This window comes from Pristiophorus japonicus, chromosome 2, assembly GCF_044704955.1.
Source record: "Pristiophorus japonicus isolate sPriJap1 chromosome 2, sPriJap1.hap1, whole genome shotgun sequence".
NCBI lineage: Eukaryota > Metazoa > Chordata > Chondrichthyes > Pristiophoridae > Pristiophorus > Pristiophorus japonicus.
The window spans coordinates 258,363,650-258,379,033 of NC_091978.1; the positions used below are offsets into that span (position 1 = coordinate 258,363,650).

At 43.2% G+C, this 15,384-nt stretch overlaps 1 protein-coding gene across 2 annotated transcripts in view; it reads right to left on the bottom strand.

Moving 5' to 3' along the window:
* enpep (glutamyl aminopeptidase) overlaps nucleotides 1-15,384 on the bottom strand; it is a 124,053-nt gene that overhangs the window by 48,787 nt on the left and 59,882 nt on the right. For both annotated transcript variants that reach the window (XM_070864169.1, XM_070864158.1), the window contains exons 2-4: nucleotides 6,223-6,364; nucleotides 5,061-5,192; nucleotides 2,172-2,292 (exon numbers count right to left, since the gene is read on the bottom strand). In XM_070864169.1, coding sequence (XP_070720270.1) covers nucleotides 2,172-2,292; nucleotides 5,061-5,192; nucleotides 6,223-6,364 — 395 coding nt within the window. The remainder of the gene's footprint in view (nucleotides 1-2,171; nucleotides 2,293-5,060; nucleotides 5,193-6,222; nucleotides 6,365-15,384) is intronic.

A 15,384-nucleotide genomic window follows, 5' to 3' on the forward strand; every position in this document is an offset into this window, starting at 1 on the left:
CACTCATTGAGTTGTTAACTTGTGGAATTCTCTGCCGCAGAGAGTTGTTGATGCCAGTCGTTGGATATATTCAAGAGGGAGTTAGATATGGCCCTTACGGCTAAAAGGATCAAAGGGTATGAAGAGAAAGCAGGAATGGGGTACTGAAGTTGCATGATCAGCCATGATCATATTGAATGGTGATGCAGGCTCGAATGGCCGAATGGCCTATTCCTGCACCTATTTTCTATGTTTCTATGTTTCTAATTGCGAGAAAATTCATGGGAGAGTTAACTCAATGAACAGTCAGGCACCTCTCCACCTATGTTGGTTACAGAAAGGAAAATCCTGAGACCAGAATGTTCCATACCCACCCTGTGCTAATCGGAGTCTGGCTTTCATCCCACTCATAGCGCTGAGACAATCCAAGTCAAAGTCGCCACTCTTTTTGATTACGATCACTGTGCATTATTCATCCTTGTCCTTGTTGATGTTTCTGTGACTCTCAACCAATCCTCCATCACCTCCTCTTCCTGATCCACTTCCCTGACACTGCTCTCTCATGGTCCAGTCGTACTGGAATCACTGGTGTAAGCACATCTCCTCCAATGACTTCTGCTACTGTCCCCTCCATAGTCACCTCTGGTATGCCCCAAAGTTCCATCTTCACCCCATCTTATTCCTCATTAGTATGTTGCACCACAGTAACAATAACTGTAAGCATAGGGTCAGCTTTCACATGTAAATCGAGAATGCCCAGCTTTAACTTCCATTCTGACTCTTGATTCCACAACTGTTACTATGTTAGTGGACTGCCTGTCCAACATCAAGTTGTTGATTAGCCACAATTTCTTGCAGCTCAGCACTGGCTCCAGTGTTTGGGCATGACCACAAACTTTGCATCATAGCCATCATCCCATTCCCTTCAGTTCAAGTTCACATTGCCACTGAAAAGCTCAGCCTTCTTTTATCACATGCAAATTGGATTTTTCCACTGCCCTCTAAATGGCCTCCCAAGCTACCTCCTGCATAAACTTCAGCTCATCCAGAAGTCCACATATTTGCATACTACCCTGCACAAAATTCCACTCACCTATAACACTCGCCTAATATTACTTTAGCACGCTCCTGCAGCCCTACATCCCTGATAGCATCATCTACTATTCCTGCTCTGGTCTAACCCACATTCTCTCTCTCTGTGCTCTAACTACAGACATCTTGCCCCTACACTCTGCAACTCCCCCCATAAACCCAATATCTTACTACATTACCCCTGCACCTTCAAATCCTCCTTAAAACATACCTCTTCAGCAGCACCTTCAGCCACCTTCCAGAATCACCCACCACCACTCCTGCTCGGATTGGTTTCCCCCAATTGTGAAGCATCTTGGGACATTGAGCTAAATTAAAGTTGCTATATAAATGCAAGTTGCTGTTGCTGTTAGCTTGCCCATTCTCGTGTTCAGGAAATGAAGCAGAGTGCAAGAGATGGGCAACGTAAAGGAAGGATAGTTAGTTGCAAAATGGAAGGGGGCAATCTAATAAAAATTCCTGTCCCTTCATTGGTAACAATGATAAGAATGAGGTTCATAGTCCTGGGTTCCTCTCGTAAGACAGCAACCGGCAGTAATTCTGTGCAGTTTTTAAGAAAAGGATTATTGTAGTCATTGTACTATGAAATAATGAGAGGGGATCTCATAGAAACATCTAAGATTCTGACAGGACTGGACAGGTTAGAATGTTCCTGATGTTGGGGAAGTTTAGAACCAGGGGACACAGTCTTAGGATAAGGGGTAGACCATTTAGGACTGAGATGAGGAGAAACTTCTTTACTCAGAGAGTTGTTAATCTGTGAAATTCCGTGCCGCAGAGAGTTGTTGATGCCAGTTCATTGCATATATTCAAGAGGGAGTTAGATATGGCTCTTACGGCTAAGGGGATCAAGGGGTTTGGAGAGAAAGCAGGAAAGGGGTACTGAGGGAATGATCAGCCATGATCATATTGAATGGTGGTGCAGGCTTGAAGGGCCGAATGGCCGACTCCTGCACCTATTTCTATGTTTCTATGTGGCTGATAAGTGATCCAAGACTACAAATAGAAACCACAACATTTTTCTACTTTGTTTCTTTAGCGTGTTGCAATAGTATAACCATCTGTAATAAACAAAAAAGACAAAATCACAATAACATTACCTAATTTAGGAAGGGAATAACTTATATTAAAATATTGTTCAAAGTAGTCAAATATGCGTTTCATAGTATTTGCTGCATACACTGCTGTATGATTCTGCTCAGGCTGGACATAAATTCTCAGCTGAAAAATGAAAACAAACAAAAATAGAATTAAACAAATATAGTGTTACTGAATTCACTTTATTCTGTAAGAAAATCTTTTCAAACCTTGCATATTTCCAAATAGAAACAGATACATTCCCTTTTCTTACAGCAATCCAATCCCAGATGTGTGCTGCAGTGCATAGTCTAGAAATCCAATAAAGCCTGAAAACGGACACTCCATCGCAGGGCGAGGTTTGCTCCATTATTTTGGTGCTGCCTGATTTGAAATGATTGGAGCGCACAGCCTCGTGTGGATCGCACTGCCTCAGGCTGTGCGCTCAGCAGGAGGCCCACTGTAGTGTGGCCGTAGCGTCCCAGGAGCGAGGCAGCCTTTTCTTAAAGCATGGCGTCATTTTACAAAGCAGTCTCGAGCCCTTAAGGTGGAACAGCCTTCTAAAATTAAAAAAAAGTAAAACTCATTTAAAAATAGGCAGTCTTTAGCCCTTAAGAGTTCAGCTGCCTTCTGAAAAGGAAAAAAAAACATTAAAAACAATTTCAAAACGGCAATCTTCAGCTCTAAAGCTGAACTTACTTCTGCATGTAAAAAAAATGGTTAAAGTGTTTCAGCACTAATAAAAATAGCTCAACAAACCAGAGAAGGGGCACCCAGGGTCACGCACGCAGCATGCCAGCTTTGTGCAGGTGTTCACAAGTGGAAGAGAGAGTCTCTACCCATAGGAGGCCAGAAGGCCCTCCAGAGAAAAGGACATGGGGCCAGATTGCCAAGGCCGTCACGGCCAGCAATGTCGCCCCAGGACCTGGCTCCAGTGTCCAAAGAAGTTGCATGACCTCATGTGGTCAAGGTCAGTGAATGCATCTTCAAAAGCCATCTCCTACCAACTGCAGCACTAGCCTCACACACTGCTCAATCCCCCTAACCAATTATTCACCTACCAACAATCTCTATCCAACACAAGGCACACCTCACTTCTAGGTTCACCTCACCCCCTTAACTGAAAGAATACAAGATACAGGTATCCTCATTCTCGCATGTGGCGGAGAAGAAGCAGCACTGTCACTTGATTTCACACTCCCAGCCACAAGCTCCTTAAGCTTGTCCTGCAATCCCATTTACATTGTCCCCCACTGAAAGTCAGCACCTTCCACCAGCCATGATGTAGTCACTGGGGTAGCACTGCGTGACATCAGTAGGATTGGCAAAGGCAGACGCAAGACAGTCACTAAGGGAATGTACAAGGCTGATAAGTTGATTTCTTGATGTTGGAGGGATAGATGTATAAAGTTGGATTGGAAAGTTTGCTTTGTGGTGGCTTTTATTTCAGTGTTGTGGCCAAGAGGATACGGTGATGATAAGTAAGTGAGGGAAGGCAAGGTGTGGGACAAATGTTGAAAGGGGAATTGGGGTTGTGGTCACTGGTACCGCAGGTGATGATCCGATCCCAGATATCCCAGCCAGAAAGAGGCTGTCTGGGTTGCATCATTCTTTCCGCTTCCTCATCTTCTGCTTCTCCCTCTGTGAGCATTTTGTCCCTTTAGCTGCCTCTGCTTCATCTCCATGTGCCCCCCAGGACTGTAAGCAAGTAACCTTCTCGGAGACAAAATACTGCAGATGCTGAAAATCTAAAATAAAAGCAAAAAATGCTGGAAATATTCAGGTCAGCCAGTATCTTAACCTGCAACATTAACTCTGTTTCTCTCTCCACAGATGCTGCCTGACCTGATGAGTATTTCCAGCATTTTCAGTCTTCAGAGGCCTTCCTTTACCATCCAAAGCCTTGCAAGCGCCCAGCAGCACTCACTGCACACTTTAACAACTTTTTAAATATATGGTACCAAGCCGCTACTTTATTCAAATATTTTTTTTAAAACATTCCAAAAGCTGAAAAAAATAACTTCTGAAAGATGTATGTGTTCGTTTAAGAAGCTCTGACCACATTCCTGCAGTGCTGCTACATGGACATTCTTCCTTGCATGGTTTAGAGAAGGCATTATGCTGCGATGTCGTCGAAAATAGCAGTTTTATGTCAAATCAGACATTGTATATTGATTGATGTCATGATCTGCTTATTTGAATTTAAAAGACCAGTGCTGGCAATGGCAGTACTATAAACCCCAATAAAACAACCACCGCTGTGACCCACGCTGGAAGTGAGAAGGCAGCCAATTTTTGCAGAAATATGGCTCCAACACAAGGCGGTAAGATAGGGAATTTCAAGCAGCATCTACATACATGCACTTTTCCAGCATCACGGGATAGTAACCAGGAGCAGGAACCTTGGCTGACTTTCCCCTCCCTAGCTCACAAGCACCAATGCCAATTGAAGCATCCCTACTGCTCAGGCTAGCTAACTGAGCGCAGACTAAGGGTTGAACTTGTGACCTTTCTGATATTTATGGCTGAGCTCCACTTATGTTAAGAAAGTCACTAGGTAGAGCTACGACGTTGGAACATCCGTGTTGGTCTCTCAACACCAAATCGGTTTAGACACCATGGACGTAGCCACTACATATGACACTAAAGCAATGGGTGATCCTGATCAAACCACACACAATGGGAGTAATTCTGACTTTGTGCTATCGTCCATCTTACATTATCACACAAAGTAGAAATTACCCCCAATACCCGTTTACCAGTCGGGTCATCAATGACGTAATTTAGTTACCTCGCAGCGACCACTATGTGAAACAAACAAACTCTGGTGTGGGGAAAGTTCCAATTTTGTAAAACAATGAATGCTTCAGCATAAAAATGCTAGCTTGTTCCTAAGATATTAAATAACTCACAGGGATTCCCTTTAATGATTTTCTTTCTTCAAATGTAAACTGATGAACAGCAAAACAGACCAAATAAGTACTCATTTTGACAGATGTTTGAAAAGTTGTTTTTTTCTGGCCACCACCCAGATTGTACTCTTTCTGGAAGACAAAGAAGTTCATTAAATACATTCTCCATGTAGCATTGACACATCTATATGTTGGATTTGTTTCAATGTCTTTATATTTAGGCTAAGTGAGTGGGCAAAAATTTGGCAGATGGAGTATAATGTTGGAAAGTGTGAGGTCATGCACTTTGGCAGAAAAAATCAAAGAGCAAGTTATTATTTAAATGGAGAAAGATTGCAAAGTGTTGCAGTACAGCGGGGCCTGGGGATACTTGTGCACGAAACACAAAAGGATAGTATGGAGGTACAGCAAGTGATCAGGAAGGCCAATGGTATCTTGGCCTTTATTGCAAAGGAGATGGAGTATAAAAGCAGGGAAGTCTTGCTACAGCTATATAAGGTATTGGTGAGGCCACGCCTGGAACACTGCATGCAGTTTTGGCTTCCATATTTACAAAAGGATATACTTGCTTTGGAGGCAGTTCAGAGAAGGTTCACTAGGTTGATTCCGGGGATGAGGGGGTTGACTTATGAAGAAAGGCTGAGTAGGTTGGGCCTCAACTCATTGGAATTCAGAAGAATGAGAGTTGATCTTATCGAAACATATAAGATTATGAGGGGGCTGGACAAGGTGGATGCAGGGAGGATGTTTCCACTGATTGGGGTGACCAGAACTAGAGGGCGTGATCTTAGAATAAGGGGCCGCCCATTTAAAACAGAGATGAGGAGAAATTTCTTCTCTCAGAGGGTTGTAAATCTGTGGAATTCGCTGCCTCAGAGAGCTGTGGAAACTGGGACATTGAATAAATTTAAGACAGAAATAGACAGTTTCTTAAACGATAAGGGGTTATGGGGAGCAGGCGGCGAAGTGGGACTGAATCCATGATCAGATTAGCCATGATCTTATTGAATGGCGGAGCAGGCTCGAGGGTCTCCTGTTCCTATTTCTTATGTTCTTATTGTACAAAAATATCAGATATCACAGCTTAAATTGTTGGAAGTATTAAAAAAAAGATAAGGCTTTTGACTGCACCAATTTTATTTTTGAAGTGTTATATAATTACCTCAACTGGCATGTTTGAAAGCACTTGATATGGCTCATTGTATATTAAAGAGATGGTGTATGTTGCTTTCTTATTGGGTTCATCGAAACAAGGGAACGATTTCCGAGCGTCTGTTGGTTCATGGTCAGTAGCTGCAATGCTCCTGTTTGTAAAACAACATTTTTGAAAATCACCAGAAAAAAAATCAAAAACAACAAAATCACTCTGGTAAATAATTTTTTTAAAGCTTTTCTGATCAGCCGTTGTTATAGCAAAATACAGGGAATGGGCAAACAAGAAGCAGAGCCAGTAAAAAATAAAACCTTTCTGCCCGTGTGAAGTTTGCGCCATCTTTTAAATAACTGCCTCTGGAATTGACTAATCTCCCACTATATACACTGTACAGCAATTTGTGGTGTCTGCTGTATATGGTCCACGTCTGAGCCATACAGGAGGACGGGTATCACTACAGCCCTGTAGACCATAAGCTTGGTGCCAGATTTGAGGTCCTAGTCTTCGAACACTCTCCTCCTCAGGCGACTGAAGACTGCACTAGCACATTGAAGGCGGTGTTGGACCTCATCGTCGATGTCTGCCCTTGCTGATAGTAGGCTCCCGAGGTATGGAAAGTTGCCCAAGGCTGCGCCGTGGATTTTGATGCACAGTGCTGTGTGGTGGGGTCAGGTTGGTGGAGGACCTTTGTCTTACAGATGTTTAGTGTAAGGCCTGTGCTTTCGTATGCCTTGGTGAAGATATTGATGATGGCTTACAGTTCAGTTCTGAATGTGCGCAAACGCAAGCATCGTCCGCGTACTGTAGTTCGATGACAAGAGGATGGGACGGTCTTGGATCTAGCCTGGAGGCGGCAAAGGTTGAATAGGTTCCCACTGGTTGTATAGTTTAGTTCCACTCCAGTGGGGAGCTTGTTGAGCGCGAGATGGAGCATTGCAGCGAGGAAGAGGGTTGGCGCGATGACGCAGCCCCTGCTTGCAGATAACAAGTGCAGGCAGCGGAAGGAGTGTGCGGCAAACCAGACTCCCCACCCACCCCTTCCCTCAATGACTGTCTGTCCCACCTGTGACAGAGACTGTAATTCCTGTACAGTCACCTGAGAACTCACTTTTAGAGTGGAAGCAAATCTTCCTCAATTTTGAGGGACTGCCTATGATGATGACACTATACTATACATGGATAGAACAATATATTCAAGATTCATAGTATGAATCTCACCCAACAGCACAAAGGCATGATTTCTTGCTAAGAATTATACACATTTGAAGTGGTCCAATTGTAAATATCAGCAAGGAAATAGGGACCTAAACTTTTGTCCAGAAATTGCAAGCTTAAGCACTTCACTGTGAACATTTCTGCTTACTGATCAAAAACGGGTTACATAAATTACTTCCTTTGACTAATGAGTATTTTGTGCCACTTACACTGGTGTTTAAGGAGAGCGCTGTCTATGCCTTTCACTTTCCTTACAGTTGATTGCTGATCAGTGAACATATTTTCAATTCAATTTGATCACTTTGCAGGAATATTTGCTTAAAAGTTCATTAAACCTATATTCTAAATGAAGCCTGCAAGAGCACTCTATATTTTTTTTTAAAACCCAGTTGAGCAATTTTTTTGATGCCAACCACTGCACACAATGTACTTGTGTTTGAAAATTAAAGTCAGTTACTGTATCTGGTTATTCGGAAGCAATAATGAAGCTGGAAACAGGATGTTCCTACTCCAGGCAATCGCTTTATTTGCCAGGAAACTGTGTTACATTAATTTACTTTGTTTGTTTATTAATAAAATGTACTAATTAAATCACAGAGAAAAGAGATTGTGAAGCTGGTTCCATGAGCCAATTTCTGCTCAGTTTAATTATTTTGAGTTCTCCTTTTTATTGTCAGCATCAGTTACAGAAAATCACTAATGCAGAGTGCAGATTTAATCCTTTGAAACTAATTTGCACAAAGCTTCCTCCAAATGACACTATTCAGTCACTCACTCCTGTAAGCAGTCTGACATCTTAATTTGTGGGAGTTGACTCATACTACCCTATAATCAGCTTGTATGATTGTGTGAAATGGAGACATAACAATTGTACCCCACTTGCTAGTAGAACTGTACTTATGTCTTTTGCATGTGTACTTCAGTTTTTCCGAAGGTAGACGAAGCCTCGATATGAATCATTAAGCTGTTGTGTTATGCAGCACATGAACAGTTAGAGTCAGATTCATTTCTTTCCATCAGCACAACTTGGGCTGGGTTCGTACTGCGTTCCCGACTAAAATTTGGACGGATTGTGACAGAGAATGATTCAAAATTCAGTGAGTAGATCCTACTGCTGCCTCATGTGTGAGTAGCACCTCACTTCCCCATTGCACCAGGACGGTCACTGGTCACTTCTTCCCTGCCACCACATGTAAATGATGGCAATGGGCAAGGCCCAGGTCAATGATTAATTTTTCTGGTGTTGGCCTGTTACTGCTACTTCCCAGGACCACCATGGAGGAAGGGTGCGGTATGTCCCAAAAAGAGACAGTAATGGTCCCGAGGTTCCTCCATGCAGGTAGAGGGCTTGGTAGTGACCTCATTGCTCTTCATTCCATACCCACCCACCCTCTTGAAATAAGGGGGCCAAAACGGTATGCAGTACTCTAGGTGTTGTCTCACCAATGCTCTGTACAATTGTAGCAAGACTTATCTGCTTTTATGCTCCATCCCCCTTGCAATAAAGGCCAACATTCCATTTGCCTTCCTAATTATTTGCTGTACCTGCATGCTAATTTTGTGTTTTATGTACAAGGACACCCAGATCTTTCTGTACCGCAGCATTCTGTAGTCTCTCCCCGTTTAAATAATATTCTGCTTTTCCATTCTTCTTACCAAAGTGGATAACCTCACATTTTTCCACATTATACTTAATCTGCCAAGTTTTTGCCCACTCACTTAACCTATCAGTATCCCTTTGCAGACTCTTTGTGTCCTCCTCATAACTTGCTTTCCCACCTAGCTTTGTATCGTCAGCAAATTTGGCTACAGTACACTCAGTCCCTTCATCCAAGTCAGTAATATAGATTGTAAATAGTTGAGGCCCCAGCACGGATCCCTGTGGCACCCCACTAGTTACCGTTTGCAAACCTGAAAATGACCCATTGATCCTGACTTTCTGTTTCCTGTTAGTTAGCCAATCCTCTATCCATGCTAATATATTACCCCCAACACCATGATCTCTTATCTTGTGCAGTAACCTTTTATGCGGCACCTTATCGAATGCCTTCTGGAAATCCAAATACACTACATCTACTGGTTCCCCTTGATCCACCCTGCTCGTTACATCCTCAAAGAACACTAATAAATTTGTCAAACATAATTTCCCTTTCATAAAACCATGTTGACTCTACTTGATTGTATTATGATTTTCTAAATGTCCTGCTATTATTCCCTTAATAATGGATTCCAGCATTTTCCCGACAACAGATATTAGGCTAGTATCCTGCTTTCTGTCTCCCTGCTTTCTTCAATAGGGAGGTCATATTTCCAATCCACTGGGACCTTTCCAGAATCTAGAGAATTATGGAAGATTACAATCAATGCATCCACTATCTCTGTAGCCAATTCTTTTAAGACCCTAGGATGCAGGCCAAAAGGTCCAGGGGACTTGTCAGCCTTTAGTCCCATTAGTTGCCTAGTACTTTTTCTCTAATGATATTTTTAAATTACTCCCTCGCCTTTGCCCCTTGATTATCGACTATTATTGGGATGCTTTTAGTGTCTTCTACCATGAAGACAGATACAAAATATTTGTTCAACGTCTCTGCCATTTCCTTGTTTCCCATAATTAATTTCCCAGTGTCATCCTGTAAGGGACCAACATTTACTTTAGCTACTCTCTTCTTTTTTATATACTTGTAGAAGCTCTAGCTGTCTTTTTATATTTCTTGCCAGTTCACTCAATCTATTTTCTCCCTTCTTTATTTTTTTTTAATCATCCTTTGCTGGTTTCTTAAAATTTCCCAATCTTCTAGCCTACCATTAATCTTCACAACATTGTATGCTTTTTTTCCTCAAATTGATACCATCCTTAATTCCTTATAGTTAGCCACAGATGGTTCAGCCTTCTCGTAGAAACTTTCTCACTGGAATATATCTTTTAAGGAGACATTTAAGGAGTTATGAAATATCTCCTTAAATGTCTGCCACTTCTTCTCTACCGTTTTACCTTTAAATCTATTTTCCCAATCTACTTTAGCCAACTCTGTCTTCATACCTTTATAATTGCCTTTATTTAAGTTTAAGACACTAGTTTCAGACCCAACTTTCTCACCTTGGATGTGAAATTCTATCATGTTATGATCAATCTTCCCTAGAGGATCCTTTAGGAGATTAATTAATCCTGTCTCATTACACATTACCAGATCTAAAATAGCCTGTTCCCTCGTTGGTTTCACAACATATTGTTCTAAAAAAGCTTCCCGAATACACTCCATGAGCTCGTCCTCAAGGCTAACTTTGCCGATTTGATTTGTCCAATCTATAAGAAGATTAAAATCACCTATGATTATTGCAGAAAATTTCAGCGGGTCAGGCAGCATCTGTGGAGAGCAATAGAGTTAACGTTTCAGGTCGATGACCCTTCATCAGAACTAGCGAAAGTTTGAAGTTAAATGATTCTTAAGGAGCACTGAAAGGGGGTAGGGAGGAAATAATAAAAGGGAAGGTCTGTGATCGGGTGGAAGACAGGAGAGATGAGAGACAAAAGGGATGATGGGCCAACTTGAGATGGTAATGGCAGAAGTTAGAAAAAGAGATGTCTAGATAATGTGTGAATGGCAGAATAATTGCCAGCTGCTGTGGGAAACAGAGAGAGAGAAGAATACAAAAATACATTAAATTCAGTCTGTAAGCATGACCCCGAGCTGCCGATCACCTGTCACTTTATTTCTCTGCTCCACTCCCACTCTGACCTCAGCCTCCTCTACACTGTTCCAATGAAGGTCAATGCAAGCTCGAGTAACAGCAACTCATCTTTCGTTTCGGCACTTCATGGCCTTCTGGGCTCAACATTGAGTTCAACAATTTCAGACCACAACCTCTGCCATATTTTGCTCCCTTTCCTCTTTTTTTTTAAACCCTTCACCCGATCTTATGTATTTTTCACTCTGTTTCCCATGGCAACTGGTAATTATTCTGCCATTCACATCTTATCTCGACATCTTTTTCTAACTTCTGCCATTACCATCTCAACTTGGCTCATGATCGCTTTTGTCTCTCAAATCTCTCTTGTCTTCCACCCTATCACAGACTGTACACCTTAAGAATCTGTTAATTTCAAACTTTTGCCAGTTCTGACGAAGGGTCATTGACCTGAAACTTTAACTCTGTTTTTCTCTACTGATGCTGCTTGACCCACTGAGATTTCCAGCATTTTAGTTTTTTATTTCAGATTCCAGCATCTGCAGTATTTTGCTTTTATATGATTATTGCAGTACCTTTCTTACAAACCCCCATTATGTCTTCATTTATACTCTGTCCGACATTGCAGCTATTGCCTATAGACAACACCCACCAGTGACTTTTTTCCCTTACTATTTCTCGTCTCCACCCAAACTGATTCGACACCTTGATCTTCCGAGCCAAGATAATTTCTCACTACCGGACTGGTCTCATCCTTTATTAACAGAGATACCCTACCTCCTTTTCCTTTCTGCCTATCCTTCCGAAATCCAAGTACCCCTGATTATTCAGTTCCTAGGCTTGGTCACCTTGCAATCAGATGGCCATCAGATCATACCCATTTATTTCTATTTGTGCCATCAACTCATTTATCTTAACATAGAAACATAGAAAATAGGTGCAGGAGTAGGCCATTCAGCCCTTCGTGCCTGCACTAACATTCAATAAGATCATGGCTGAACATTCACCTCAGTACCCCTTTCCTGCTTTCTCTCCATACCCCTTGATACTTTTAATTGTAAGGGTCACATCTAACTCACTCTTGAATATATCCAACTAACTGGCATCAACAACTCTCTGCGGTAGGGAATTCCACAGGTTAACAACTCTCTGAGTGAAGAAGTTTCTCCTCATCTCAGTCCTAAGTGGCTTACCCCTTATCCTTAGACTGTGTCCCCTGGTTCTGGACTTCCCAAACATCGGGAACATTCTTCCTGTATCTAACCTGTCCAGTCCCGTCAGAATTTTATATGTTTCTATGAGATCCCCCCTCATCCTTCTAAACTCCAGTGAATAAAGGCCCAGTCGATATGTCAGTCCAGCCATCCCGGGAATCTGACTGGTGAACCTTCGCTGCACTCCCTCAATAGCAAGAATGTCCTTCCTCAGACTAGGAGACCAAAACTGAACACAATCTTGTTATGAATTCTGCGTGTATTCAGATAGAGCCTTTAATTTTGTCTTTTGACTATTTTTCCCTACTCTGATCCTATTTGCTGGTGCATTCTCTGTCCCTTCCTGTCACACTCCGGGTATCATTACCCCCATCGTTACCCTGCACTATTGCCTTGTCCTTTCTCTAACTTTCCCCTCATCTGAACCTCCCCGCACCCCCCACTATTTAGTTTAAAGCCCTATATACAGCCTTAGTTATTCGAGTCACCAGGACACTGGTCCCACCCAGCATGATTCAAGTGAAGCCTGTCCCAATGGAACAACTCCCTCTTTCCCCAGTACTGGTGCCAGTGCCCCATGAATCAAAACTAATTTCTCCCACATCAATCTTTGAACCATGCTTTCAACTCTCTAATCTAAATATTTACAAAATACACACGGAAAAGATACTTGCAGCAAGAAAAAAAAAGGATAAATTAATTATTGTCATTCTCTTTTATTGCGTGTATTTACATTGTTTTATTTTAATGTATTTTTATTGTTTCTTCTCTGGTTATTCCCCGCAAGTCGCCAGGTTGCATTCAGCCACCAGACTACTGTTACTGGGGAAGAAGGAAGAAACATATTAATACTTACTCCAAGAAGATGAAAGATTTAATTGTGCATCATATTTGGAGCTATTGTGCAAACACTGCTGCAATTCTGAAAGGCTAATTCAATTTCCAAGCTCCATTGTGACAAGTTACATGGGGCTAGAACCTCCACTTTTGTGCTTATCGCCCAAAAATGTGTGTTATTTCCGGTGTGGTTTTCTGATCGCCGACTTCTCGCCCATTCTCAAAACACTTAGTTTACATTTTTGAAAATGGGCGTTACCACGAGTGATATCAAATGGGCGGTAGCGTTAAGTTTTTTTGACCTTCTGCCGTAAAGTGTGGCCGTCCTTAGCAATGGTATGGCAACGCCCGATTCCAGCGATTCAGGAGGTCAAGGGTCATCATTACATGCGTAGAAGAGGAGACAGAGGGAGAGGGAGCACAGAGGCACTGAAAGCATGTGTGGCTGTGGTGTATACTTGTCTGGCTGTTGTAGGAGGCACGACTGAGATTCACCAGCAGCAAAAAGCATACTGAGCACCAAGAACACAGTTGGCATCGAGTTTTTGTCCAACAAATAAGATATAACATGAAAGGGATGGAGGAGGCCCTGGAGCTGGTAGCCAGGAACACTGGTGGCAGAGGGTTCCCACTGATCCCGGAGCGCTGCACTGCACCCCAAGGTGATGCACCCCCATTGCCAACTACACGAGAGCCAGCAGCAACATCTTGATTCTGGCTCAGAGCACGTTCCCACCTCAGGACCGTCCTCTCCCATATCCATCCAAGGTCCAAGCAGCGCTACGGACATCACCGCCACCACCGCCCCGCAATGAAGCATCGCCTGAGAACCTTCTCGACCAGGCGACTTGGAGTCAGGAAGGGAAGGGGAAGGGGTACAGGTGGGGAGGAGAAGTGGTGGGGAAGGGTGGGAAGGGTTGGTTTGTACAGAAATACTGATGATTTCAGACAACTGTTCGGTTTAAATGTTTTTTTATTTAACAAAACCTTCTTGCACATTGGCTCAGATAGCTGCACCATTACACGCTGGTGATTCCTTAACATCAAAGGGTATAATCACACTTAACTTCAATCAACTTAACTGTCACCAAGGTGATGTCCACCATTGATGTATGACCTGCACACCCAGCAGTGTGTCAGCCTTGTAAATTACACCAACATTCTTTCAGGGGAAACGATCATTGATGAGCTCCTGATGTAAGGCTCTTGCAGCGATCATGCCACCATGGGCCCTTTCATGCGGTGTACAGTGAGGCGGGGGCATGGCTTCAGCGTCTGACTGATTGTCTGGGCCGATGTCAGCGTCTGCTTCCTTGTCCTCTTCTTCCTCTCTCTGGTGAGGTGAACTGTCAGACTCATCAGGCAATTCTTGTCCTCTCCTGATAGCCAAGTTGTGTAGCATAGAGCACACCACTACGAACTGAGCTATCTGCTCAGGGTGGTATTGGAGCTCACCTCCTGAGTGGTCCACGCATCTAAAGCGCTGCTTCAGCACTCCAATGGTTTTCTCCACGATATTTCGAGTTGCTCTGTGGCTCTCGTATCGCCTCTCGGCCTCAGTGTGGGTGTCACACAGGGAGGTCATCAGCCAGGTGGCGAGGCCATATCCTTTGTGATCAAGCATCGAGCATTTACCTTGTGGCTCATTGTTAAACAAGTCAAATACAGTGCTCTCACACAGGATGTGAGCATCATGGATGCTGCCCGAAAATTGAGCATTCACTGCCATAATTATTTGCTGGTGGTCGACAACCAGTTGGACATTCAGGGAGTGGAATCACTGACAGTTCCTGAAAACCTCAGCATCCTGAAAAGGTGCCAGCATCGCGATGTGCGTACAGTCTATTGCTCTCTGCACCTTGGGGAAGTTTGCCCTCTCATTCTGTGCCTCCTTGGTCATAGGGAAGCTGATCAAATCCCTCCTATGTGCGTACAGGGCTTCAGTGACCTGTCTAATGCAGCGATGTGTGTCATGCTGAGAAAGTCTGCAAACATCGCCAGCTGTGGCCTGAAAAGAACCCAAGGCGTAGAATGATAGTGCCGCGGTTATTTTGACCTCGATGGACAGTGCAGTACTGAGGGTGCTGGCAGGCTGCAGATCTGCCCCTATCAGCTGGCATACCTCAATGATAACCTCTTTGTGGAAGCTCAGTCTCCGAAGACAAGTGGTGCCGGGCAAGTCGAGGTAAGAATGCTTTTCCTTGTACTTGCGGGGGGA